We start from the raw sequence: 22956 nt of genomic DNA on the forward strand, positions 1-22956 counted from the left end.
GATTTGATACACAGTCATGATAATGGAAACACCCTTCAATTCTAATGACTGGCAGTAATTTGGAAACCATGCCCTAAGGAGTTACCTCATGGGTGAGGATGTCACAAAATGAGGAACACAGAGTGAATCCATACCATCCATGACAGTCAGATCAGTTTCTTATTTATCTAAAAAGAGAAAAGGATATTTGCTATTACTAAAATAAAAACCAACAGCAGACTGAAATACTTATTAATAGCACAGACTTAGTTTTACATCAAAAAATTATTACCAGTAATTTGCAAAGTAGATAGTTTAAAAATACAGAACTAACTGGAATCCATTAATTATTTCAATTTAAGGTGAACAGATTGGGTGACTTTGTTGTATCTTGCTCTGACATATTTTGTAATATTAAATACATAGTATTTAATTCTGAGAGCATTTCTTCCATAATTTATTATGCTGAAGCATTTATTGAGTGCTTTCTATATATGTCTAGGCAGGTACAGTAGAGGATTTCAGATGATTAAGACCTGAACCTTACCATGCAGAAACTCACAATTTAATGGAGGGGACAGATGCATGGTCAAAATATATGCACATTAACACAATACAAGCTCTGTTAGAGGAATAGGAAGTGCTCTAGAAACACTGAGGTGGGAGCAGTCACCTTGTTATTGCACACACTGAACACACAGAATGAGTTCTTACTTTGCATATGCATTGGGGATAAAGACTAGAAAAGAAACAAATTAGGCCGGGTGCAGTGGCTTACGTCTGTAATCCCAGCACTTTGGGAGGCCAAGGTGGGTGGTTTGCCTGAGCTCAGGATTTCAAAACCACCCTGGGCAACATGGTGAAACCCTGTTTCTACAAAAATATTAAAAAAAATTGGCCAGGCATGGTGGCGCATGCCTGTAATCCCAGCTACTTGGGAGGCTAAGGCAGCAGAATTGCTTGAGCCCAGGAGGCAGAGGTTGCAGCGAGCCAAGATCATGCCCCTGCACTCCAGCTTGGGCGACAGAGTGAGACTCCATCTCAAAAAAAAAAAAAAAAAAAAAGGAACAAATTACCTAGAGAATTGTTTTGGGTAAATTATTGTTTTATTTTAATAATAACCTTATTGAGATAGTATTCCTGTATCATAATATTTACCCATTTAAGGTGTGCAATTTAGGGGCTTTTAGTATTTTTACAGAATTGTGCACCATCATTGCTATCTAGAGTCATAACTTTTTTTTTTTTTTTTTTTTTTTGAGATGGAGTCTCGCTCTGTCGCCCAGCCTGGAGTGCAGTGGTTCAGTCTCAGCCCACTGCAACCTCTGCCTCCTGGGTTCAAGTGATTCTCCTGCCTCAGCCTCCCAAGTAGCTGGGACTACAGGCATCCACCACCACGCCTGGTTAATTTTTATATTTTTAGTAGAGATTGGGTTTCACCATATTGGCCAGGCTGGTCTTGAACTCTTGACCTTGTGATCCTCCCGCCTCAGCCTCCCAAAGTGCTGGGATTACAGGCACGAGCCACCGCGCCTGGCCCATAACTTTTTTGTATTCCAAAAAGAACATCCATACCCATAAGCAGTCACTCCTATCCCTCCTCTCCCTCCCCAGTTCCCCAGCCTTAAGAAACCAGTAGTCTACTTTCTGCCTCTATAGACTTGCCTGTTTGGGACATTGCATGGTAATGGAATCTTACACTATGCCCTTTCATATCTAGCTTCTTTCACTGAGCATGATTTTAAAATTCTTCCATGTTATAGCATATATCAGTATTTCATTCATTTTCATTACTGAATAAGATGTCATTGTATTATGGATATATCACATTTTGTTTATCCATTCAGCAGTTGATGGATATTTGGGTTGTGTCCATCTTTTGGCTATTATGAATAAGGCTACTACAAACATTCATGTATGAGTGTTTATGTGTAGAGTGTTTATGTATATACCCTATGTGTAGAATTGCTGGGTCATGTTGAAAACTCTGTGTTTAACATTTTGAGGACATGCCAAACTGATTTCCAGAGTGGCTGTGATATGGTTTGGCTCTGTGTCCCCACCCAAATCTCACTGAATTGTTATAATCCCCGCGTGTCATGGGAGGGACCTAGTGGGAGGTAATTAAATCATGGGGGCAGGTTTTTCCTATGCTGTTTTTGTGATAGGGAATAAGTCTCATGAGATCTGATGGTTTTATAAAGGAGAGTTCCTTTATAACAGCACATGCTGTCTTGCCTCCCGCCATGTAAGACGTCCCTTTGCTCTTCCTTCGTCTTCTGCCATGATTGTGAGGCCTCCCCAGCCATGTGGAACTATGAGTCCATTGAATCTCTTTCCTTTGTAAATTACCCAGTCTCAGGTATGTTTTTATTAGCAGCATGAGAATGGACTAATACAGGCTGCAATTTTACCATTCCACCAACAAGCATCAAGGTTCCTGTTTCTTCACATCCTCACTAAAAGTTGTTATTACCTGGAACAGAACTGTTTTGAATGAAAATATAAATTCATTAAAACAGAAAAATTCCAATTATATTATGTTATTTGCATGTAAGGTGGCCCATATATCAGTCACGTGATATTAGAACTTAAAGCTGAATGCCACTTTGTAGCTCTGTGTACAAAACAGCTCATTGGAGTCTAATGATCTTATCATTAATGTTCACCAGGTGGTTGGGAAATGCAGGTTTTCTTTTATGTCTAATTGAGAGAGTTAAAGCGTGAAATGATTATATGTATAAAACTGTTGAAAGTTAAATCTATTTCTGACATACAATTAAATATAATTGAAATAGGACAAATTGAATAACAAAATTAAATTTACAAAATAGGATATGAATGGAAATTATCATATGTATGCTGCTTTGTAGGATATTTGGGTGGTGTGTTGGCATGAGGGCCAGAGCCCCGTATTTGTACTTACTTGGCGTGGTTCCCACCTGCCCAGGCTTGCCTCCTGTACTTCCCTACATTGGCATATCAAAGGAGTTCGCAAGACATTCTCCAGCCAGCACCCTGCGCAGAGAGGATTTCTTTTTTTTTTTTTTTTTTCTGAAGCACTGGAGTTTAATGTGGTTAGGAAGCAAAATACAATCTAAGACTCAGACTTGCTTTTAATGAATCCAGGAGACCTGACAATGATGTATTATAAAAAACAAAAATAAAAATCTGACAATACCCCCCAACTTGTCAGAGGCTTCCCATAGCCCATGATTGGGTTGAGTGAGTCTCAGTGCATAAGAAGCAGTGCAGTGGTCTTTGTGGCCTGACCTCCGCCCACACCTTCAGCTTCAGCTGCTACCGCTCTCTGAGTATTGAAGTTTTTGTAGTTCCCTGAGGGCACACACTGTGACACTCCTGCATTCTCTGCTAGTGTTTAGTTTCCTTTGCTGGGAGTACCTTTCCCTCTCTGCAAGACTCAATTTACGCACCACCTCCCCCAGGAAGCATTACAGATCCCCCAAGGCTCTACTAGGTCCCAGACATGGCATTAGTCTGGGTGCTTTGTTTACCATGCTGAACAAAAACAGAAAAAGTCCCTGGTCTAGTGGAGCTTATATTTTATCTAAGAGACAGCTTTAAAAAGGATGAGGGAATCTGTGATATGGCTAAATCTAGGGAAAGAGCTTTCCAGGCAGAGCAAACAGCCAGCCAAAGAGATTACTCTATTGTGAGAGTCTCCATGTTAAACTAATAAAATTCCATCCATAAAGGAAGTTGATAGGTTGGTTTTCCAAAGTATGCTTTCTATAGACCAATATATACACATTTCCATTTCAATTTTTGAAATCTAAAAAGAAGTTCCAAGACAAATCTCTCCTTTGCCCTCTTCCCTCCCCACACCCCTACACAGTGCACATTTTGTGGACTATTAATAGTCTAGAATTCCTAATCAGAAATTACTGTACACCTAAGTTGCACAGATCATATTGTCTTCTTTCTCCAACAAAAGATCTGGATTTGCCTGTAAAATATATGCCCCGTAATAGTTTTATATTTCCAGAGGGCCAGTTCTGCCTCTGCTCTTCCTTCTCTGAGTCATTTGCCTTTATGTCCCGTCTTTTCTCAGTTTTTAATCTTTCCACATCATTGCCTATTGGTGTTTTCTGGTTGATCTTTTGTGCTAAATTCTAAATACCATTGTGTGAATTCTTCCTACTATTTGATAAACCAGAGTGAAGAGGTGTTCTAAGATCTTCATCTTCTCTTCAGTGGCTTGCATTAAATCCATACATTCCTGGAACTTCTGCTTCCCCAGGAAGAAATCTAGCACAGGCCTTGCACAGCATTTTAAGAATCTTCACTACTCCTGGGCCAGGTGCGGTGGCCCATGCCTGTAATCCCAGCACTTTGGGAGGCCAAGGTGGGCGGATCACGAGGTCAGGAGATGGAGACCATCCTGGCTAACACAGTGAAATGCCGTCTCTACTAAAAATACAAAAAATTACCCAGACGTGGTGATGGGGCCCTGTAGTCCCAGCTACTTGGGAGGCTGAGGCAGGAGAATGGCGTGAACCCGGGAGGTAGAGGTGAAGGCTATGGTGAGCTGAGATCGCACCACTGCACTCCAGCCTGGGCAACACAGCAAGACTCTGTCTCAAAAAACAAAACAAACAAACAAAAAACAACAAACTATTCCTTGTTGGGTGTGGTGGCTCACAGCTGTAATCCCAGCACTTGGGAGGCCAAGGCAGGTGGATCACCTGAGGTCTGGAGTTTGAGACCAGCCTGGCCAACCATGGCCAACATGGTAAAACCCCATCTCTATTAAAAATACAAAAATTAGCTGGGTGCAGTGGCGGGCACCCAGCTACTTGGGAGGCTGAGGCAGGAGAATCACTTGAACCTGAGAGGCAGAGGTTGCAAGTGAGCCGAGATTACGCCACTGCACTCCAGCCTGGGTGACAGAGTGAGACTCCATCTCAAAAAAAGAAAAGAATGTTTACTGCCCCCATATTTTTTGGATTTAGGAAATATCTTGACCACTAAAATTAAAAAAAATAATTTTGCTATATTACCTGCTGTTTTTCACTATTTTTTAAGTAACATGATTTTTCATGTCATTATTATATATTTTTAGGTGATTATGGAAGTAAATGCTAGGAATATTTTTATTCCTCTAGAGCTTCTTGCTCTAACAACGTAATAATCTAAGTTAAAGAACTGGCTCAAGACTTATAAATGTGTATTTTTTTGGATTAAAAATCTTTTTTTTTCCATTTTTCTTGTATCTTTTTATTTTCATATATTAAAACTTTAAGTGCCAGATGTATATAATCTTTTTTTTTTTTTAATTTCCTGAATGTCACATCCTGCAATTTCTTCACAAGCTGCATTTGTTAAATAGGAGATGATGGAAGGTTTGTTATCCCCGCCCCCACCACCCGCCCCCCACCCACCAACATAGTCATTTAATGCTCATCAGTGATAATTGCTGTGCGAATTTAGTTGATTTGTGCTTGCTTCGCTGTCAGTCTTTGGTTTTATGGATCTAGGAAGGACATATAAATGTACCTTTGCATTTTAGAGAAAGTCTTATTTTATCCTATATCCTGTGTTACACCACTATATCTTAATTGTGGGTTTTTTGGTTCACTTTGCTCTTTCATTTTACATTTTTTATCAAAGTAATAATTGTATAGTTTAAAAGTCAAAATAATATTTACAATGCTTACACACAAAAAAATAGCATTTTTGTCACTCCATCTCTCACTAGTTCTTGTCAGCTCTTCTCATCCCTCCCCATCTGTGAGGGTTAAGCTACACTTTGGTTAGTCCAAGCGCACTTTCCAGTACGCTTACCATGTTATGACTTATCTCCTCTATACACGTGTAGGAAAATTATCAGTAATAGTGGTTTCTAGAGTAGTACTTGAGGAGGGTAATGGGTGGCGTGTGCATGCTTCATGGCCTTATTCAATCAAGCACTCTACTCTTGATTTACTGCTAAATCCTCCTTGAATCTTTAGATTTCCTAAAGGCTATCATGAGAATTTCTGGATATAGAAAATGTAGCCCATTATTCTCTGTCAGCTTCATTACCAGTGTTTTTGTGTGTGTGTGTTGCTTAGATCCATATTTTTATATAAGATGACTATTCTGGTATTTCTAGATTTTTTCATTCTTACCTTTTATTGACTATGGAAGAAAAGGATCTAGCCTGCAAATACTGTAGCATCTCAACATAGTGATGTCAAATACTACTAAAAATTTAGTTGTCTTCAAAAGGAAAGATTTTATTCATTCTGAAATATAATGAAAGTTCAGTATTTTAGAAAATAAAAGTCTGACTTTTCATAATAGGTTGCCAGGGAACTACACTGAAGGCAAAATATTAGAGCCAGTGGGTGGTTATGTGTTTAATTTTAAGAGGATAACAATATTAACAAATTCCATTTGGCAACAGCATTAAAATTGCACCTGAGAAAATCTTCATTACTCTTATCTTGCAGCAGTCACTGAAGGAGTTTGGTTGTTTTTATAGGTGCAGGGGTGAAAGTTTAGCTCCACTTCAAAGAACAAAGGTGCTAAAGAGAAACTATTCTGAGAATCATAGATTTGCATGAAAAACCTCACAAAAGAAAAATAGTAATTGCCTCAGCATGAGAGATGGAACATATTTTAAGATAATTGGAGACTGTTTTGTATGTGCCCTCATTGGTTTATTTTTGATTTCATGTATGTACTTTGTTTCCATCGCTTCATTTTTTTTTCTTAATGTATTCTGAATAATGTAAAACCTGTCTGAGGATCTTATTGCTACTTGTGAAATTACCTTTCTCTGTATCATTGGATGTTATTTTTTTGTCAGTCAGTCTTACAAGAAAAAAGTATCTTAGCAAAGGCTATTATATTTTATCAATCTGACATCAGTGAAAATCCTAAAAGTACATTTTGTGTAAATTCAAATACACTGTAACAGTTTCCCTTAGGTGAACATTTTAAAGCTGTTTCTTTTTTTGTATACTTAACTTTTACAGAAATTATCTTTTTTCCTTTGTATTTTTCTTCATTCATATCTATAAAATTTACATTTTGGCTTCTAACTTAGCTGAAATGCTTGCTATTAGTCATTTTCTTGCTAAGTGTGGTCAGAAGTGGTATAGTTGAAGATGTCCCATAATTTGGTGAACACGTGAGGTTACAAACTCAACTTTTGCTTCTCTTTTGAAAGGCCCTGAGACGGGAGTTAAAGGAGAAAGAATATTCCATCCTGAATGCTGTCGACCAGGCCCGAGTTTTCTTGGCTGATCAGCCAATTGAGGCCCCTGAAGAACCAAGAAGAAACCTACAATCAAAAACAGGTGAGACTGGTTTCTCCACTACATCATAAAAACACATGCTAGGAGAACAAAAAACCCAAAGTCAAGTAGGAAATTTCCTTACAGCATTTTAGGATCTAATATTTAAATCTTTTCTTCTAAGTGTTACTTTATTCAAATATGTCATTAATTCACAGGTATCTAGATTCTTAAATTAAGAAAATAAAATTTTTGTATACCTCAATATCAATTTTAAAGGAAATTAACTGCAGAAAAAAATAGATTGTCCAAAAAGTGTAATGTAACTATAAAAATAATTTCTATAAGAAATAAAAATTTGTATTTCTTATATTTAAACAAGTTACATGATAAATAATTGCAAGTAGTAGAAAGTTATTAAAATATAGTAAATATACAAAATATTTCAAGATCTATAAGTAAGATTACTTTTGAGAATGACACACCAAAGTCCTTTCTTTTACAAGCAGACAACATTTCTTTAATTTAAAAATAATACCCTGTGTGTTATTTACTTTGGCTTAAAATTTAAATAATAACTACCTTACTAGCAAATTTACTAGCAAAAAAATATATTTCTTATATTTAAACATGTTATGTGATAAATAATTGCAAGTAGAAGAAATTTATTAAAATATAATAGTAAATATATAAAATATTTAAATATCTATACGTAAGGTTACTTTTAAAAATTAGACACCAAAATACTTTTCTTTTACAAGCAGACAACATTTGTTTAATTTAAAAATAACCTGTAACATTTATATACTTTAGCTTAAAATTGAAACAGTAACTACCCTCCTAACAAATAGCAATATATCACGTAGTAAACTTAAGAGAAAATGTGTAATGAATTCTGGGTCCAATATATATCTGTATTGTGATTTTTCACTGCTGACAATAAAATCATTCTGATGCATTTTTTAAAATAAACATGCCATTCAAAATCGTTTTTCATCATTCAATTCACATAGTAACAGCAAACCTGAAAGATTGCCTCATGCTGTGTCCAGCAGTGTAAATCATAAACATTTATTACTTGTAAGGGAGGCATAGTTAGAAAATGCTTTCTTTGACTATAACTGGAACTGGATCAGACATATGGACAGGTAGCCATTTTCCTACTGAATCTTACTCAAGGAACCTTCTTCAGTCCAAATAAATTTCCCATCAAGACCATAATCTTTTTACTCTCTGAAACTAGTTGTATATAGGTGTGTGTATGTATACACATACGTACACATACACAGAGCACACTTAACTTGTCTAGCATTTCTTTTTGTTTTCTGCTGGTGGTATCACTGTCTTTACAGTTAGAAAGCTAAGTCGTTGTTGAGTCTTCTACTTTTCACCAAATCCAGTGGTCTACAAATCACTCATAATTATTATTTCTTTTCTTTTTCTTTTTTTCGAGACAGAGTCTCACTCTATCACCTAGGCTGGAGTGTAGTGGTGCGATCTCGGCTCACTGCAATCTCTGCCTCCCAGGTTCAAGTGATTCTCATACCTCAGCTTCCCATATAGCTGGGACTACAGGTGTCCACCACCACGCCCGGCTAGTTTTCGTATTTTTAGTAGAGACGAGGTTTCGCCATGTTGGCAAGGCTGGTCTCGAACTCTTGGCCTCAAGTGATCTGCCTGCCTCAGCCTCCCAAAGTGCTGGGATTACAGACGTAAGCTACTGCACTCAGCCTTATATTTGTTATTTCTATCTTTGAAGAATTATTCTTTCTGAGTACTCTGTTATATATATATATATAATGTATACACAGACACGTATATATACACACAACATACTCATGTGCACACACATACTGCCATTAATTCCACATTCTCAGCCTTTTGTGTGTAGATTTAGAATAGTTTTAGGCAGAATCCGTTGCTACTTTTGGTAGCATCAGTCCCATTGCATTGTTCTGTCATCTGTGTGCAACACGTAGTATTTGCCCATATATTCTCTCTCTTCCACTTTAGTCTACTACTGATAAGTAAATCTTATCATGTAATCATATTCATGTTTCTCCCCTGATTATACATCTTTCTTGACTTTCCATTGCATACTGAAAAAAATCTTGGCCTCCAGCATGACATTTATTGTTTTATTTTATTTTATATATTATTTTGAGACAGGGTTTTGCTCTGTTGTCCAGGCTGGAGTGTAGTGGTGAAATCACGGCCCACTGCACATCAACGTCCCGGGATCAAGTGATCAATCCTCCCACCTCAGCCTACTGAGTAGCTGAGACTACAGGCTATCTTTTTAAAAAGTTTTTGTAGAGATGGAATCTCATTGTGTTGCCTAGGTAGGTCATGAACTCCTGGGCTCAAGCCATCTTCCCATTTTGGCCTCCGAAAGTGCTGAGAATACAGCCGTGAGTCACTGTGCCCAGCCTAGCATAATATTTATTTTAAAAATCTTTGGATCATCACCTTGAATGAAAACATGCAGCAATTAGGCATATAATTGAGACTACTGATTAAAGTACACGAATGTGATTTCTGTGCACATATGTTGCACTCTGAAGATATCATTTGCTGAGCTTAGGTCTATTTTGAATATAGCACATTTGATCAAATGGACCACAATCCTTGTACATTGCTGCTGTTTGGAAAACATACTGCTTTCGGCCGGGCGCGGTGGCTCACGCCTGTAATCCCAGCACTTTGGGAGGCCGAGGCGGGCGGATCACGAGGTCAGGAGATTGAGACCATCCTGGCTAACACGGTGAAACCCCGTCTCTACTAAAATACAAAAAATTAGCCAGGCGTGGTGGTGCATGCCTGTAGTCCCAGCTACTCAGGAGGCTGAGGCAGGGGAATCGCTTGAACCCGGGAGGCAGAGATTGCAGTTAGCCGAGATAGCAACCCAGCCTGGTGACAGAGCGAAACTCCATCTCAAAAAAAAAAAAACTTTGTCATTGAAGCCCTCCTGATTTTTCAACAAATTTTTTACTACCATTTTTATAGTTCCATAACCAATCTATACTATCTACTTCCTTGAATGATTTTGGAACTGTCTTGTCATGGATGTGCTACCTTCTCTTCTTTCATCTTTTGAAGTTCTTTCAAAAGAACATTTTAAGGCTTGCTTATGTCCTTTGTATACAATATTAGAATGGTTAAGAGCCTTAGAGATGAACTAGTCCGAGGCTGCTCACTTAACAGATGAGAAAACTGAGGTCCATTGAGGAAAAATGAACTGCTCAGGTCTCAGCCCAGTCCTGTTGGATATCTAACATATGCAGCTTTTATTTGTATTGATTTTCAGATGTTAAAATTTTCTTACTTGCCCTAAGTTGAGGAATCCAGTTTTGAGCATTTTATAACCTGTGCAATGCCTGTATATATCAGGTACTCAATAAAAGTTTGATGAAGAGTACATGACTGCTTGAGTAAATAAGAGGTGTAAAGAAATTCATTTATTTATTATTCTGACTTTATATACAACCTATTACAAGAACATTTTTATGAGCTAGATGGTTAACAATGATTCCTCTCTCACCCCTCCCCCCGCCACCGTCACCATATGTAACAACAAGGAAAATGAGCCCAGATGTCTCATGTACCGCATAAATATATATACACTTAACTGTGTACCCACAAAAATTTTTTAAAAAAGGAAACAAGCCCAAACTGTAGAGAATTCTTTGAAAGAGTTGAATTCATCAGTACTTGCTTTTCCTCACAATCTCGAGTCTATAAAGAATAACTGTAGATGGGAGAAAGTGATATTATCAGCAGTAGAGTAATTGGATTATTGGTTTTTAAGACGAAATGGAAATAAATCCCAACTTTTCTAGAATAAGCGCTCAACATCTATGAAATTCCTTTCCTATATCTATCAAGAAACCCCTGCCCCTTCCCGTCACCCTGAGTCCATTCTTCCTGCAGTGTTTGCATCTTACCTCATGCACCTCCATCTTCTGGGTTGCTCAGGCTAAAATCCATTGGGCTGCTATTGGCTCCTTTGTCCTTTTGTTACCCAAATCCGTTCTGTCAGCCAGTCCTGTCATCACTACATTCAAAATGTACCTAGAATATGATCCTTTATCACCACATCTACTATGCTCTCCTGGTCTAAGCCCCTACTACCCCTTGGATGATTGCAGGTTCCTTCAACTCATCTCCCTGCTCTGCCTTTGCTCCCATATTAGAGATTTCCAACACAATAGCCGTAAGGACCACTTGAATATGTAAGTGATATCATGTGACTCAGGAAAGTCAAATTCTTATAATTGCTCACAGACTCTATGCCAGGGGGTGCCACGTTACCTTTCTGACCTGGTCTCTTATTATTGTCTCTTTCATTCCACTCCTTGTAGATGTAAGCTCCATGAAGACAGAGGGTTATTTTTTTTCACTGCTGTATTTTGTAATATTTAGAATACTATCTGGTACATGGTAGGTGCTTATTACGTAGTGTTTGAATGAATGCATGCATGAGCTGAGCACTGTCCAAGATGGATAAAGAAGTATAAGACGTGTTCCTGGGTTTCAATTTAGTGGGAGATCAAGACTAGCACAGAGGGTGAGAAAGCAAGCAATGTAAAACTGTCCATACTCATGCACTCAGTTGTGTCCTGAGGATTCTAAGTGATGCGGGCTTTCCAGGAGAGAAGGACTCTGAGGGTCAGAGTGGAGAGGTTGATTCCTGAGCTAGTCTTAGGGGTATGGACAGGTAGGAAGTGATTAAGTTTGGGAAAGAGGAATGGCCATGCTGGGGAAGAGGATCCTTAGCAGAACAGCTCAGCCATAAGGAAAGAGCAGCTGTATTTTGGGGAGTCAGTAGACAGCCTGGCCTGGTTGCCAGAGTCTTATGCCTGGACGGCAGATGGGGATGAGATGGTTGTATGTGCTGAATGGTTCAGACTGCAGAGGACCTGGGAAGTCAGGCAGAACATTGTAACTTCATACAACAAGAAAGAAGGTGCTAGTACAGTTTTGTTTTTTTAAGCTTGGAGAAAAAAATAAGAAGTTCACTTGTCTCATCTTATCCAATTTAAAATCCACCTTCAGTCAGCTTTTCTTGTCTCTTTGCTTCCCTAGTACTTTGCAAAGTTTATAAAAAGCTACTTTAAAGCAGCACAAAGTATTACATCACTAAAACTCCACATTATTCTAGACTCTTCTCAGTGGTCAGTCATTTAAGGGTTAAAACGATATTGTATAATTTTAAAAAAAGTTTCATGAACATTCTAGTCATGCATCATTCATAGTGTTGGTGAGGAAGTCTGTACATTTGGGCATGCATGTTTCAAATCCCTAATAAAATGTCTAGAAAGATACACAGAAAAAAGAAAAGATACTGGCTTTTGAGTTCTTATTTTACTGTGACATTCAGGATGTTTTAAGCCCCATGTTTTTAATACTACATTTGTGGGGGCAAGAAAAAAAGAAGTCATGTCAATTTAACTTTATGTTTTTTTGTTGTTGTTGTTTGTTTATGATTAGCAATTTTCATACTGCCTCTTTTCCTGATACTATTTTCTATAACACTGGCAGGTTTTACTTGTTAAAAATAAATCAAAGAAAACTATCCATAATAGCTTTTATACTTTTGTTGTTTACCATGATTTATGTACATCTGCTATTAGAAATAGCAAGCGTTTGAACATTAGTTATCCTGTTTGATGCTGAAGTACTCAATGTTGGAGAGGTTAGATCAGGAAGAAATCAGGTGATTTTTTTCAGTTCTATTTAATAAGCATTTTGTGAGTATGTGATGTGTACCATGCTATAAGGACATACCAATATGGAGTCACCTCTTTTCTTTTAAGTAACCATTCTAGAAAACACTTTCCTCCATGATTTTTATCTCCAATGCCTTTTTTTCTTCCAGTTCCTTTAAATTTTTTTTCTATTACTAATTATCTTATACTGTTGTATGTATTTTTAAGTATTTAAAAATCATTATTAATTGACCATTCCACATTAGGTTCCTCCATACCAATCTTATGCTAGGCCTATTTCAATATATTCTTAATTGGCATTTCTCCATTAACATAACTCCCAAAATGATAAACCTAAAGCACAAACCTGGCATGAGGTTTCCTGGGGATAAAAACTGCCCGTAGTGCATGCCATGGGATCTGAGCTCCTCCACCTGGCACAGAAGGCTGCACAGCAATTTGGCCTCAGCTTTTCCATCCGGCCCCACCTTGTGCCTCTCTTCACTCCACTCTTGAGGTTCGTTGGAAGCCAGGCTCCTCACGACGTTCTGCAGGTAGTGGTCTTCCTTGCCTTTGCCCCATTGCCCATCCCAGTTTTCTGCCTGTAGGTCCTCTGACCTGATTTCCAACGCTTGCCTCATTTGCCCACGCAGCTGCTGGTCATCCTGCTGGCTCTGCTGGGGCTTTGTGTCTTCCTGGACACTTTCCCTTCCCGAGCTCTCTGCCATGGTTCCCTGGCACCCTGTGGTCTCTCTCGCTGTGTTTTCCAATGTCTGCGTCTGAAGCTCGGCCCTTCCCTCTTTTTTTAGTGACTACCCTCATTGATGGAGAATCTGAAAGAGTGTAAAAAAATGATCTGAGCAGCCAGGATAGAGATTGTACGGAAAACATAGTGCAGATCCTTTTCTTAGATCATGGGAAAGCCACTGAAGTACTTGTCAGAGGTATTAACTTCTACTGTAGACACTGGTGTGACTGTATGAACTTGGTGTCCGGTGAGTGATGGGTAAGTAGCAAAATGAAGTGACAGGACGGGGACAAAGATTAATGGTGAGAAATGACTCCAGCTGTCTGACAGCAATGAGGAGAAAGAAATGATAAAAAGATATGCAATAATCCTAAAATAAAACAAAACCAGTTTAGTCTTTGGGACTTTCAACAGTAAAAGAAAACTGAAGCTGTGAATTATGGTGTGTGTATTTCTGAAGGCAGAATATAAATCAGTTAAGAGAAGGCATAGGAATTTATATTATATTTTAGTAAATTTTCTTCCAAAATGGTAACCATAATAAAATAGGGCTAAATGGGTAAAAAGTAGCTCTTTGGAAAACTCAGCTACTCAGATTTCTGCTTATAAATGGCTATTAAGTAAATATGATTTTTAGCCGAACTAAAATTATCTGAATCCTTGTAGAAATTTTACCAAGTTCACAACTTTGTCAGTAGTCCCTGACTTTTGTTTGAGCAATATGGAAATACTTAATTTCATTTAATTTGTATCATGTCAATGTATACTTTTTCCTTTTAATGCAATTGAACTGTTTTTCATTTGATTTTAATCCCTAGTTTGTATGTGTCAGAAAGTATCACAGTACAACAATCAATCTCTCATCCTTTGCATTGTTTTTGTACTTTTCAAGCGACTTTCATATTCATTCTCCTGTCTATCCCAATGAATTAAGCCGATCATACAGTATGATTTTTTTAAAAAATAAAAACACAAAGGCCAAGAAGATATTATGGTGCTGACCAAAGTCATTCAGCTAATGAAAGGTAGATGCAAAGAACAGAGCCTTATGCGTCTATGACAGTGACTTCCTTACCTCTGGATTTTGGCTGGCTTTTGACTCATCCCTTCAATTTTATCTCCTCTATCTGTGTTCACTGACGGCCATCTGGCCCCTAACTTCCTAGCTCCTCCTTGATCTCAATGTCTAGAGCCTCTTAACCTTGCATCCATGTTTTCTGGTCTCTCCCTTGTGCTGCCAACCTCCCCTGGCTGTTCTCAGTCCTAGATCAGAATTCCTGTGTGAACCACACTGCTGCACAATGAAGCTGTGCGAGACGACAGCCTTCACCCACCCCTACCCCCAAACCTCCAGAGGGAATTAGGGAATATTTGTGCCTTCTCTCCTGTTCATTACCTTCAGTTCAGTTTAAAAGTCAGATCTGCACAGGGGAGTTGGAGCCTTCTGTCGGTCTTCCTCTCTCCACACCACATACAGATGCAGGCAGGCAGGCACGCACATGCACAAGCACCCCCCACCAAACATACTTTATGATTTAAAGCTAAGGTATCAATCACTAAATAAAACTGCTAACAATTTTATAGGCTATCTCACCTCTAAATGTGTTTAGAAAATTACACAATTCATTGTATACATATGTATGGAGAATACACCTGTCTTCTGCTTTTGATATTTTTAGATTAAAAAAGAGATTACATTATTTTATTCACCAGTTTCCTCAGGAATCATCTTTAAAAGTTATTCCAGTTAAAGCATTACTGTTACTACAACTACTGTTTTATTTAAGCTGCCTGAATATCATTTCCGTTTCAGCCTGGAGCAGTCAATTTTGCTTAACTTAAATATTTTATTAATAATCATAGAAAAACCCAGCTATTACTTAATTTAGTCTATTTGTGCATGTATAGTTGAGTATAGTGGGTATAGTTGTGTATGTGTGTATATGCATATACAACTTTATATAGTTGTATGTGAATGTATATGTGATGAATAGTTAATAATAATTTTTCAGATGAAAAAGTATGTATGGGTTAATGTTTTCCTCTTTGGTCCTTTGACAGATGGCTGTGTATGTTTAGTAGTATGTAATATTTAACTCAGGGTATGCTGTTTAATTTTTAAATATTTCCTGATATTTTAGAAAGCCAAGTATTAAGAGTATTTTTCTTCCCTGTAAAATCTCATATATTTTGTGATATAACAAACAATTGATAAGTGACATATTCAGTCCACTATGTCAGTCCACTTTATATGCCAGTATTAGCAAACTTACGCAAATACAATTTCATAGTTATTAAATGAGTGAAGATTTGAAATTATTATATAGTTTAGTAGAAGTTACTTTTGTATTCTCCATATAACTTAAGGTTACAACATTATTTTCTTGTATGTAATAAAATGAGGACAAATTACACATTAGTTAATAGAAGTAACTGGGCTAGTAAAACTAATGGGTGTTTTCTCCCAGGGCTTTTGTTTTCCTCATAACAACTTTATTAATTGGAGCCTCATTCATTGTCAATGACAGGCACACAGCTTCCCTAAGTGTAGGCATGAAGGGGAAGGCATTGGCCTCCATAACCGAGCTACAGTAGAGATGTAGCTGACCACAGGGACTGCAATACCACCCAGAAGGCTTTTCTCCATGTCTTCTTCTCTGCTTCTCTGTACGGGTTTTCATTTTCTTAGCTTTCCTATGACTGTATAGCTCACAACCTCATACCAGGAAGGGCTCACCCTTCTTTAGATCCAGAATATTCCAGGAGAGGGCTCTGGTTGACTTGGCCTGAGTAAGATGGGACTCAGGGTCTGCTAGGATTGGCAGACCCTCTTCATAATATCATGTTAAATGGAGGAAGTATCCAATCCCATAAAGGAAGGGGAAAATGAAAAATGGTAGTAAATGCAGACATTCCCAACAAGCCAGCATTTCACGGGTGCTGACCATGTGCCACACACTGTGCCAAGAAACTTACCTGCCTTGTTTAATTGCATTCTCATAATAATTCCTTGAAGGGTGAATACTTACCACCCATTCTACAGATGAGGAAACTGAGAGTCTGAGAGGCTTAGAGGCCTACTGTCTTCTATGTGACAGAACCAAAATACAAACTAAGGCTTATATCACAAAACTTGATGCTCTTAACTGCCATAGTGTACTATCTTAAACTACTTCCATAATAATTAGTATTTGTAGCTATTCAATAGAAACATTTTATTTTCTGTTTTCTTCGATTTTAAAATAATTCACACAGTAATTGAATATGTTTATAACTCTTTGCTTTTTTCTTTATTACTGTTCTTTCTTCACTGAAATACCACCCTGCATAATGGAATCATAAACAGTTCACTGATTTCCTAACACCGAGGGAGAAGGTGTCTAGGCAATATTAGACTTTGTCTTTTTAATTTTCATATAAAAATTTGAAGTATAAGTAATTGCTTTCAGGCCTATAGACCACGACAAGAATTTCATTAGCTTCTCAAGTCCAAATTAGATTAGTAAAGTTGTAATGCATGAAAAAGCACAGAAAAATATAGTTACTTTCTTTTCCAGTGTTCTTAACTACAGAGCAGTAATGTGATTTTTCACAAATTAAAGTTCTATAATATCTGTATGAATATAATGCATCTAGTCTTCACCTTTTCTAAAATACAGTGAGCCAGCTGAGTAAGCCCATCAATTGGGTAAAAATTTGGAAAATGTTTTTCATGCTAACTCCTACCGTAGTAATAAAATCTCATTTAAATAAACAACAGTCTTCATGAAGAATTAGATGATAAAGGTTTGTTTGATGGACATAGCATTTTCAATTAATTGTTTACCATCTGTTATGTTCTCTAATCAGTGTTACAGCCATTCATAAATCACATTTGCCTCATAAAAAGATGGCAATAGTTTACACGTGTGTATTTTATTATAATCAGCATCTGAGACATTACTTTCTGATTTAAACATAAAGGACCGGAGGATACAAGGCTCTTTTAGTGTGATATAATGTCCTTATTTTTTGTGATTGTTGTTGTTCTTAGTAGAAAACTGGAATCTCCCAAGAATTAGAGGTTTTGCCATTTTTTAAGAAGTATAATCCTAGCAAAGGCATGAATTCTCCTCTTCAATTAAACTCATCACTTATTTTGGCAGTACATAAACATAAGCCATATTTAACTTATAAGAATGGCAGAGCATGGATAGAAAGCTCCAGACTTCTTTGTAGCTCGATCAATCACTAGGGGCTGTGTTTAGCTGGGAAGCAGCCTGGGGAGAGATGGGCAGTCGTGTGGCAAGAAATAAAAGACTTTGAATCTAAAACTCCTGTCCTTTGATTCTTGAAGGAGAAAGGGGAGAATTTTCTTCTTTATTTTCTTTTTATAGTTAAAGATATTGTATAGAGATTGATTTATGCATTTAACAAGTACGTTTTGAGTGCCTACCATTTACAAGGGGGGTGTTCTAGATACTCGGGATACAGTAGTAGGCAAAACAAATGTTTTTTCCCTCCTGAAACATTCTCAGCTTTTCCTCTTTCCTTTTATTGCCACCTGCCTGCCCCCAGTGACCCATCTGTTGATGTCCAGCCCAAAGGAATTCACTTGAATAGATCGCAAAACTGCCGCTACTTAGAGGAAATTCAGGGATTATTCCTGAATGAAGAAAACGGAAAGATCTCAGGTTGCTTAGTGAGGCCCTGGTTGTCTGTTCCAGGGTCTCTTTGCTCTTCCTGCTTCTTTCCTTGCAGTTGCATCTGTCTAGTGGTTGGCCCCTGCTTCTTCCTCCACTCAATACTGGGCTTATTTACTTTGGCCACTTCACAAGAAGAGTAAACCTTGAATGTATTTAGACTCCAGTTCTGCCTCTGTTGACTTCAGGTCCGTGGTACCATGTAGCTCCCTACACAGTGTGTTTTGTATTCTGAGTTCCCCTCCATTTGTGTCCCCTCTCTTAATAACTTGCATTTACTATTTGTGGAAGGTAGTCCCTAAATCTATTTACTTTTGAGGTCTTGATGTTCCCTAAATATATCTATGTTCTCTTTTCTTAAAAAAAAGAAAAAAAAAGAATTTGAGAAGTCCACTGGCAGCATGGATGAATCCATGCCATCTTTATCATATCTGTATTGAAAGATTTAGGCTACATATTAACAGGTGAATCTGCTCTCAGTAGCCTCTTGTTATTGTCATCCTTATAATTTATTAAATGGACATAATTAGAAGCACTAATCAGCCATGGCACTTGATGATGTACTTGTAATCTGGCTTATAATGAGTGGTTGTCATCAGTTATTGTACAGAGTAGGAAATGGTCAGGGCCCTCTCAAACACTGATTGAACATTTCAGAGTTATTAAATGGATCTTAATCACTTAATCAGAAAATTAGAAAATAATGTATTTCCCAATATTTTAATCAGAAACATCTTTTGGTCGTGAGGAAAGAGAGAGAGAAATAGGAGGGGGGTAAAGAGAGAGAAATATTGAGAGAGAGCAAGTCAAGTCTTTTCCCTTGAGTTCTTATTGGCTAATCAACCTGGTTTGCTTATGTGAAAATCTCTACAGATATCTAAGCCTCCCAGAGCTAGTTATAAAATACTAAAAAGGAATGAAAGCGTAACCTTCCTCAAGAGCCTACTGTGTGCCACACATGTGCCAGTAGCTTTCTATATATTAACTGAGGTTGAAAGAGATAAGGAATATATCTAGGATTATATAACTAGTTAGTATTGGAACTGGCATACAGTCTCCTAATCTTTTCTTCTACCCAACTGTCCAGCAGTAAAAATGTCAGTTGTGAATTTTTTTTTCTTTACTCGATTGTTTTAATATTTCCTTTTCATCTTTTGGTAGAATAAAACAATAAGATTATAGATACATGCAAAAAAGCAAATAGTATAAATAAGGTATTTGGAATTACCATACTTGAAATGACTTTGTAAGGTTGATCCTTCTATTTCACAATAGTTTTTTTATAAGTGCTTTACACAGATATGAGGAGGAAGAAAAATGAAGTGAAAATATGTCCACTTAAAAGTGTAAAGTTGAATGTTCTCAATAAAAAGGAGCACTAAAAATTCTATTCAGTCCAACTCAATTAAGTAATTATATACTGAGGACATACCAATCTCTAGACTGGCTACTATAAAATCGATATGGAAGGAAAGAAAACATTCTTGACATTGGGCTTTAAAACGTAAGAGTAGAAAAGCCACAATGGAGATTACAAATGTTGATATCATAATTGAGAAAAAAATACAATACATATGGGAAATGTTTATTAAACAATAACACTGGGTGAATTCTAATAAATTTCTATCATTATTTCATGGGAGAAACATAGTTTCATTTTTAAAATTTAAAAAATAACTTTGTGTAAGCACACAAAGGAAGGGTTTTTTTTCCTCTACTATTAAGATTTCTTTGAGATATACAGAGGCTCAACCTTCTTACATAAATGAATTGAGGTAAAATAGACTCTTGAAATAAAATATTTTTCTAGCATGAGAAAATAAGGTTTGCACTTGATAAAACTGGGCTGGGCAGGTCAAGTAACGGGCCTAGGGGCAATGGGCAAAATGGGAGCAGGACTGATTCCAAATCCTAGTCTTTGTTCCTGGTCCAGCTTTGGTTTTTCACTTGCATTCTAGGGAAGTGTATTATAGTCTTTTTCCTCATAGTATAAAGGAGAGCGTGGCATAAATGCTGTGCCACTAATTTGCATATTTGAAGAAGTAAAGGTAATTGGATGACAGAAAACGTCAGGATTGATCTTTCCTTTTTCCTCTCTTCCTTTGTCTTCTTCCTGTTTCTTCTTTCTAAAAGATAGTTATCTGTGCTCCCTGAAATAGCTTTGTAATGCAATAAATAAATTGGTATTTAAAAATTATGAAATATGAATATAAAATAAGTATAATATTTATAATACAGAATATATAAATATATAATATAAATAAATATAAAAGTATAAGTAAGAGGCTAGGTGAAGTGACTTATGCCTGTAATCTTAGTCCTTTGGGAGACTGAGGTGGGAGGATCACATGAGGCCAGAAGTCTGAGACCAGCCTGGGTAACATAGTGAGACCTCATCCCTAAAAAAAAAAAAAAAAAAAAAAAAAAATTAGCTGGCCACTGTGGCACATAACTGTGATCCCAGTTACTCAGAAAGCTGAGGTGGGAGGATCACTTGAGCCCAGGAGTTTGATGCTGTGAGCCATGCTCACGCTACTGCACTTCAGCTGGGGCAACAGAGCAAGACCCTGACTTAAAAAAAAAATGGTTTATATATATATATATATAATTTTTAAATATATAGATATATAAAAATTATATATAATATATACATAATTTTACTTATGTATATTATACATAAATATATATATTTTCTTCTGAGTAGTTGAGTGTATATGTATGTGATATAATTCTACCCTCCAATTTTGGCCAGTTCAATGGGAAGACCTGAAGGGAGGAGAATGGAGAGTGACAGGGCATACACACACACACACACACACACACACACACACACACACACACACTTTAGAGGGTAGGAAAGTGACATAGGAAAAAAAGTCTTCTGGTCTCAGAATTGCTAGCAAATTTATTTGGTTTTCTCCTGCTGTTTTCTCTGTCTCTAGCATTAGCCTCTATTACTGCCTTTCCCAATGCAGATTAGATTACCCTCTTATCACTGAGCTTCATTTGCTCTCTGGCCTCCAGTATTTAGTGACTGTGCTCTGCGTTGACACAAGAACCCAAGGGAGTGGAAACGTCCTGTGAGCTTCAGCTATGTGGTCCAGAGAAATCAATTTATATGCCAGTAGGCTAGCCGCATTCCATCCTGACAACCTGTTAGAACCACCTGGGGAGCTTTGGCATCTGTCTATCCATGCCAGACCTTACGCTGACCAGGGAAATCAGTACCTTTTGGGGGAGGGTTCCTGGATTATCAGCCTTAAAAACTCACTCAGTCCCTCACTGTGAGGGTAGTTCCTAACATGACAGCGGGGTTCTTCACTGGTGGAGAAGATTCTCTACTTCTACTTGTAGGTGGGCTTTAGCATTTACCACAAATACCTATTCAGAAAATCTCAAGTAACATTTGTCCTTTGATTTTCAAATGAGAGGACTTTTTTTTTTTAAGAATGCAATCATTTCCCTTTTTTTCATTTTTTTCTGCCTTTTAGATGTTTGAATTTATTTTTTATTTATTTTACCCCAAATAGTCATACCTTCATATTTCACGTGTCACTTCTTCTTATGTGTTTCACAGACTTCTAGAAAGTTTTTGTTTTGTTTTTTACTTTGCTCTGTGCTTGGCTTAAAGTATGCATTCAGCTGAGATTGTTGCTGTACTGGGAAACTCTTATTTTGACTCAAAAGTGATTCATTGATATGTTTCCTTTCTGGCAGACAGATGGTGAATTGAACATAGAGCTTTTCTTTTCTTCTGAGTAGCTACTTGAGTGGGGATTATGTAATAAATACTGCACAAGGACTGCTCAATCAATAGATTTTTACATTAAGGAAAGATAAAAACATCAGAGGCAGCAGATGATGTTTTGTCACAAGACAAAGAACCCATGGGCCTCCCCGTGCCAGGTTATTTAATGTCTGACAGAATGAGTTTTTACTTTATCTGAGGAAAATTACCATAATTAAGTTGTCCGTTCTGAAATGAGTAGTGTATTTCTTTTTTTTACAGTAGTCAATGCTTAAGATATATTTTTGAAAAAGCCCAAGTGACTTATTAACAAACACAGGTGTTTAATCATAAAAGTTACCACCTCTCCTGAGACTAAGAATTATTTTTTTATCTTAGACATAGCATTTTATATTTATATAAAATATATACAATATAAGTATTATATATTCATCATTTTTTAGTTATCTTTTTTTTTTTTTTCTGAGATGGAGTTTTGCTCTTGTTGCCCAGCCTGGAGTACAGTGGCACAATATCGGCTCACTGCAACCTCCGCCTCCCGGGGTCAAGCAATTCTTCTGCCTTAGCCTCCTGAGTAGCTGGGACTACAGGCATGCGCTACCATACCCAGCTAATTTTTTTGTATTTTTAATAGAGACGGGGTTTCATCATGTTGGCCAGGCTGGTCTCAAACTCCTGACCTCAGGTAATCCACCTGCCTTGGTCTCCCAAAGTGCAGGGATTACAGGCGTGAGCTACCGCACCCAGCCTAGATGTCTTAAAGTTATAAAGATTTAAATAAAGTTTGCCTTTCTAATGATACACTGGCCTTCAGAGAGCTGCTTTCTCAGAAGCCTTTGCAATCCTG

General features: G+C 37.4%; 1 protein-coding gene across 9 annotated transcripts in view; it reads left to right on the top strand.

Moving 5' to 3' along the window:
* UTRN (utrophin) overlaps positions 1–22956 on the top strand; it is a 573989-nt gene that overhangs the window by 444304 nt on the left and 106729 nt on the right. For all 9 annotated transcript variants that reach the window (XM_063724628.1, NM_001372253.1, XM_024247835.3 and 6 more), the window contains 1 exon segment: positions 7157–7286. In XM_063724628.1, coding sequence (XP_063580698.1) covers positions 7157–7286 — 130 coding nt within the window.

The sequence above is a fragment of the Pongo abelii genome, chromosome 5 (assembly GCF_028885655.2).
Source record: "Pongo abelii isolate AG06213 chromosome 5, NHGRI_mPonAbe1-v2.0_pri, whole genome shotgun sequence".
In the NCBI taxonomy this organism is placed as follows: Eukaryota; Metazoa; Chordata; class Mammalia; order Primates; family Hominidae; genus Pongo; species Pongo abelii.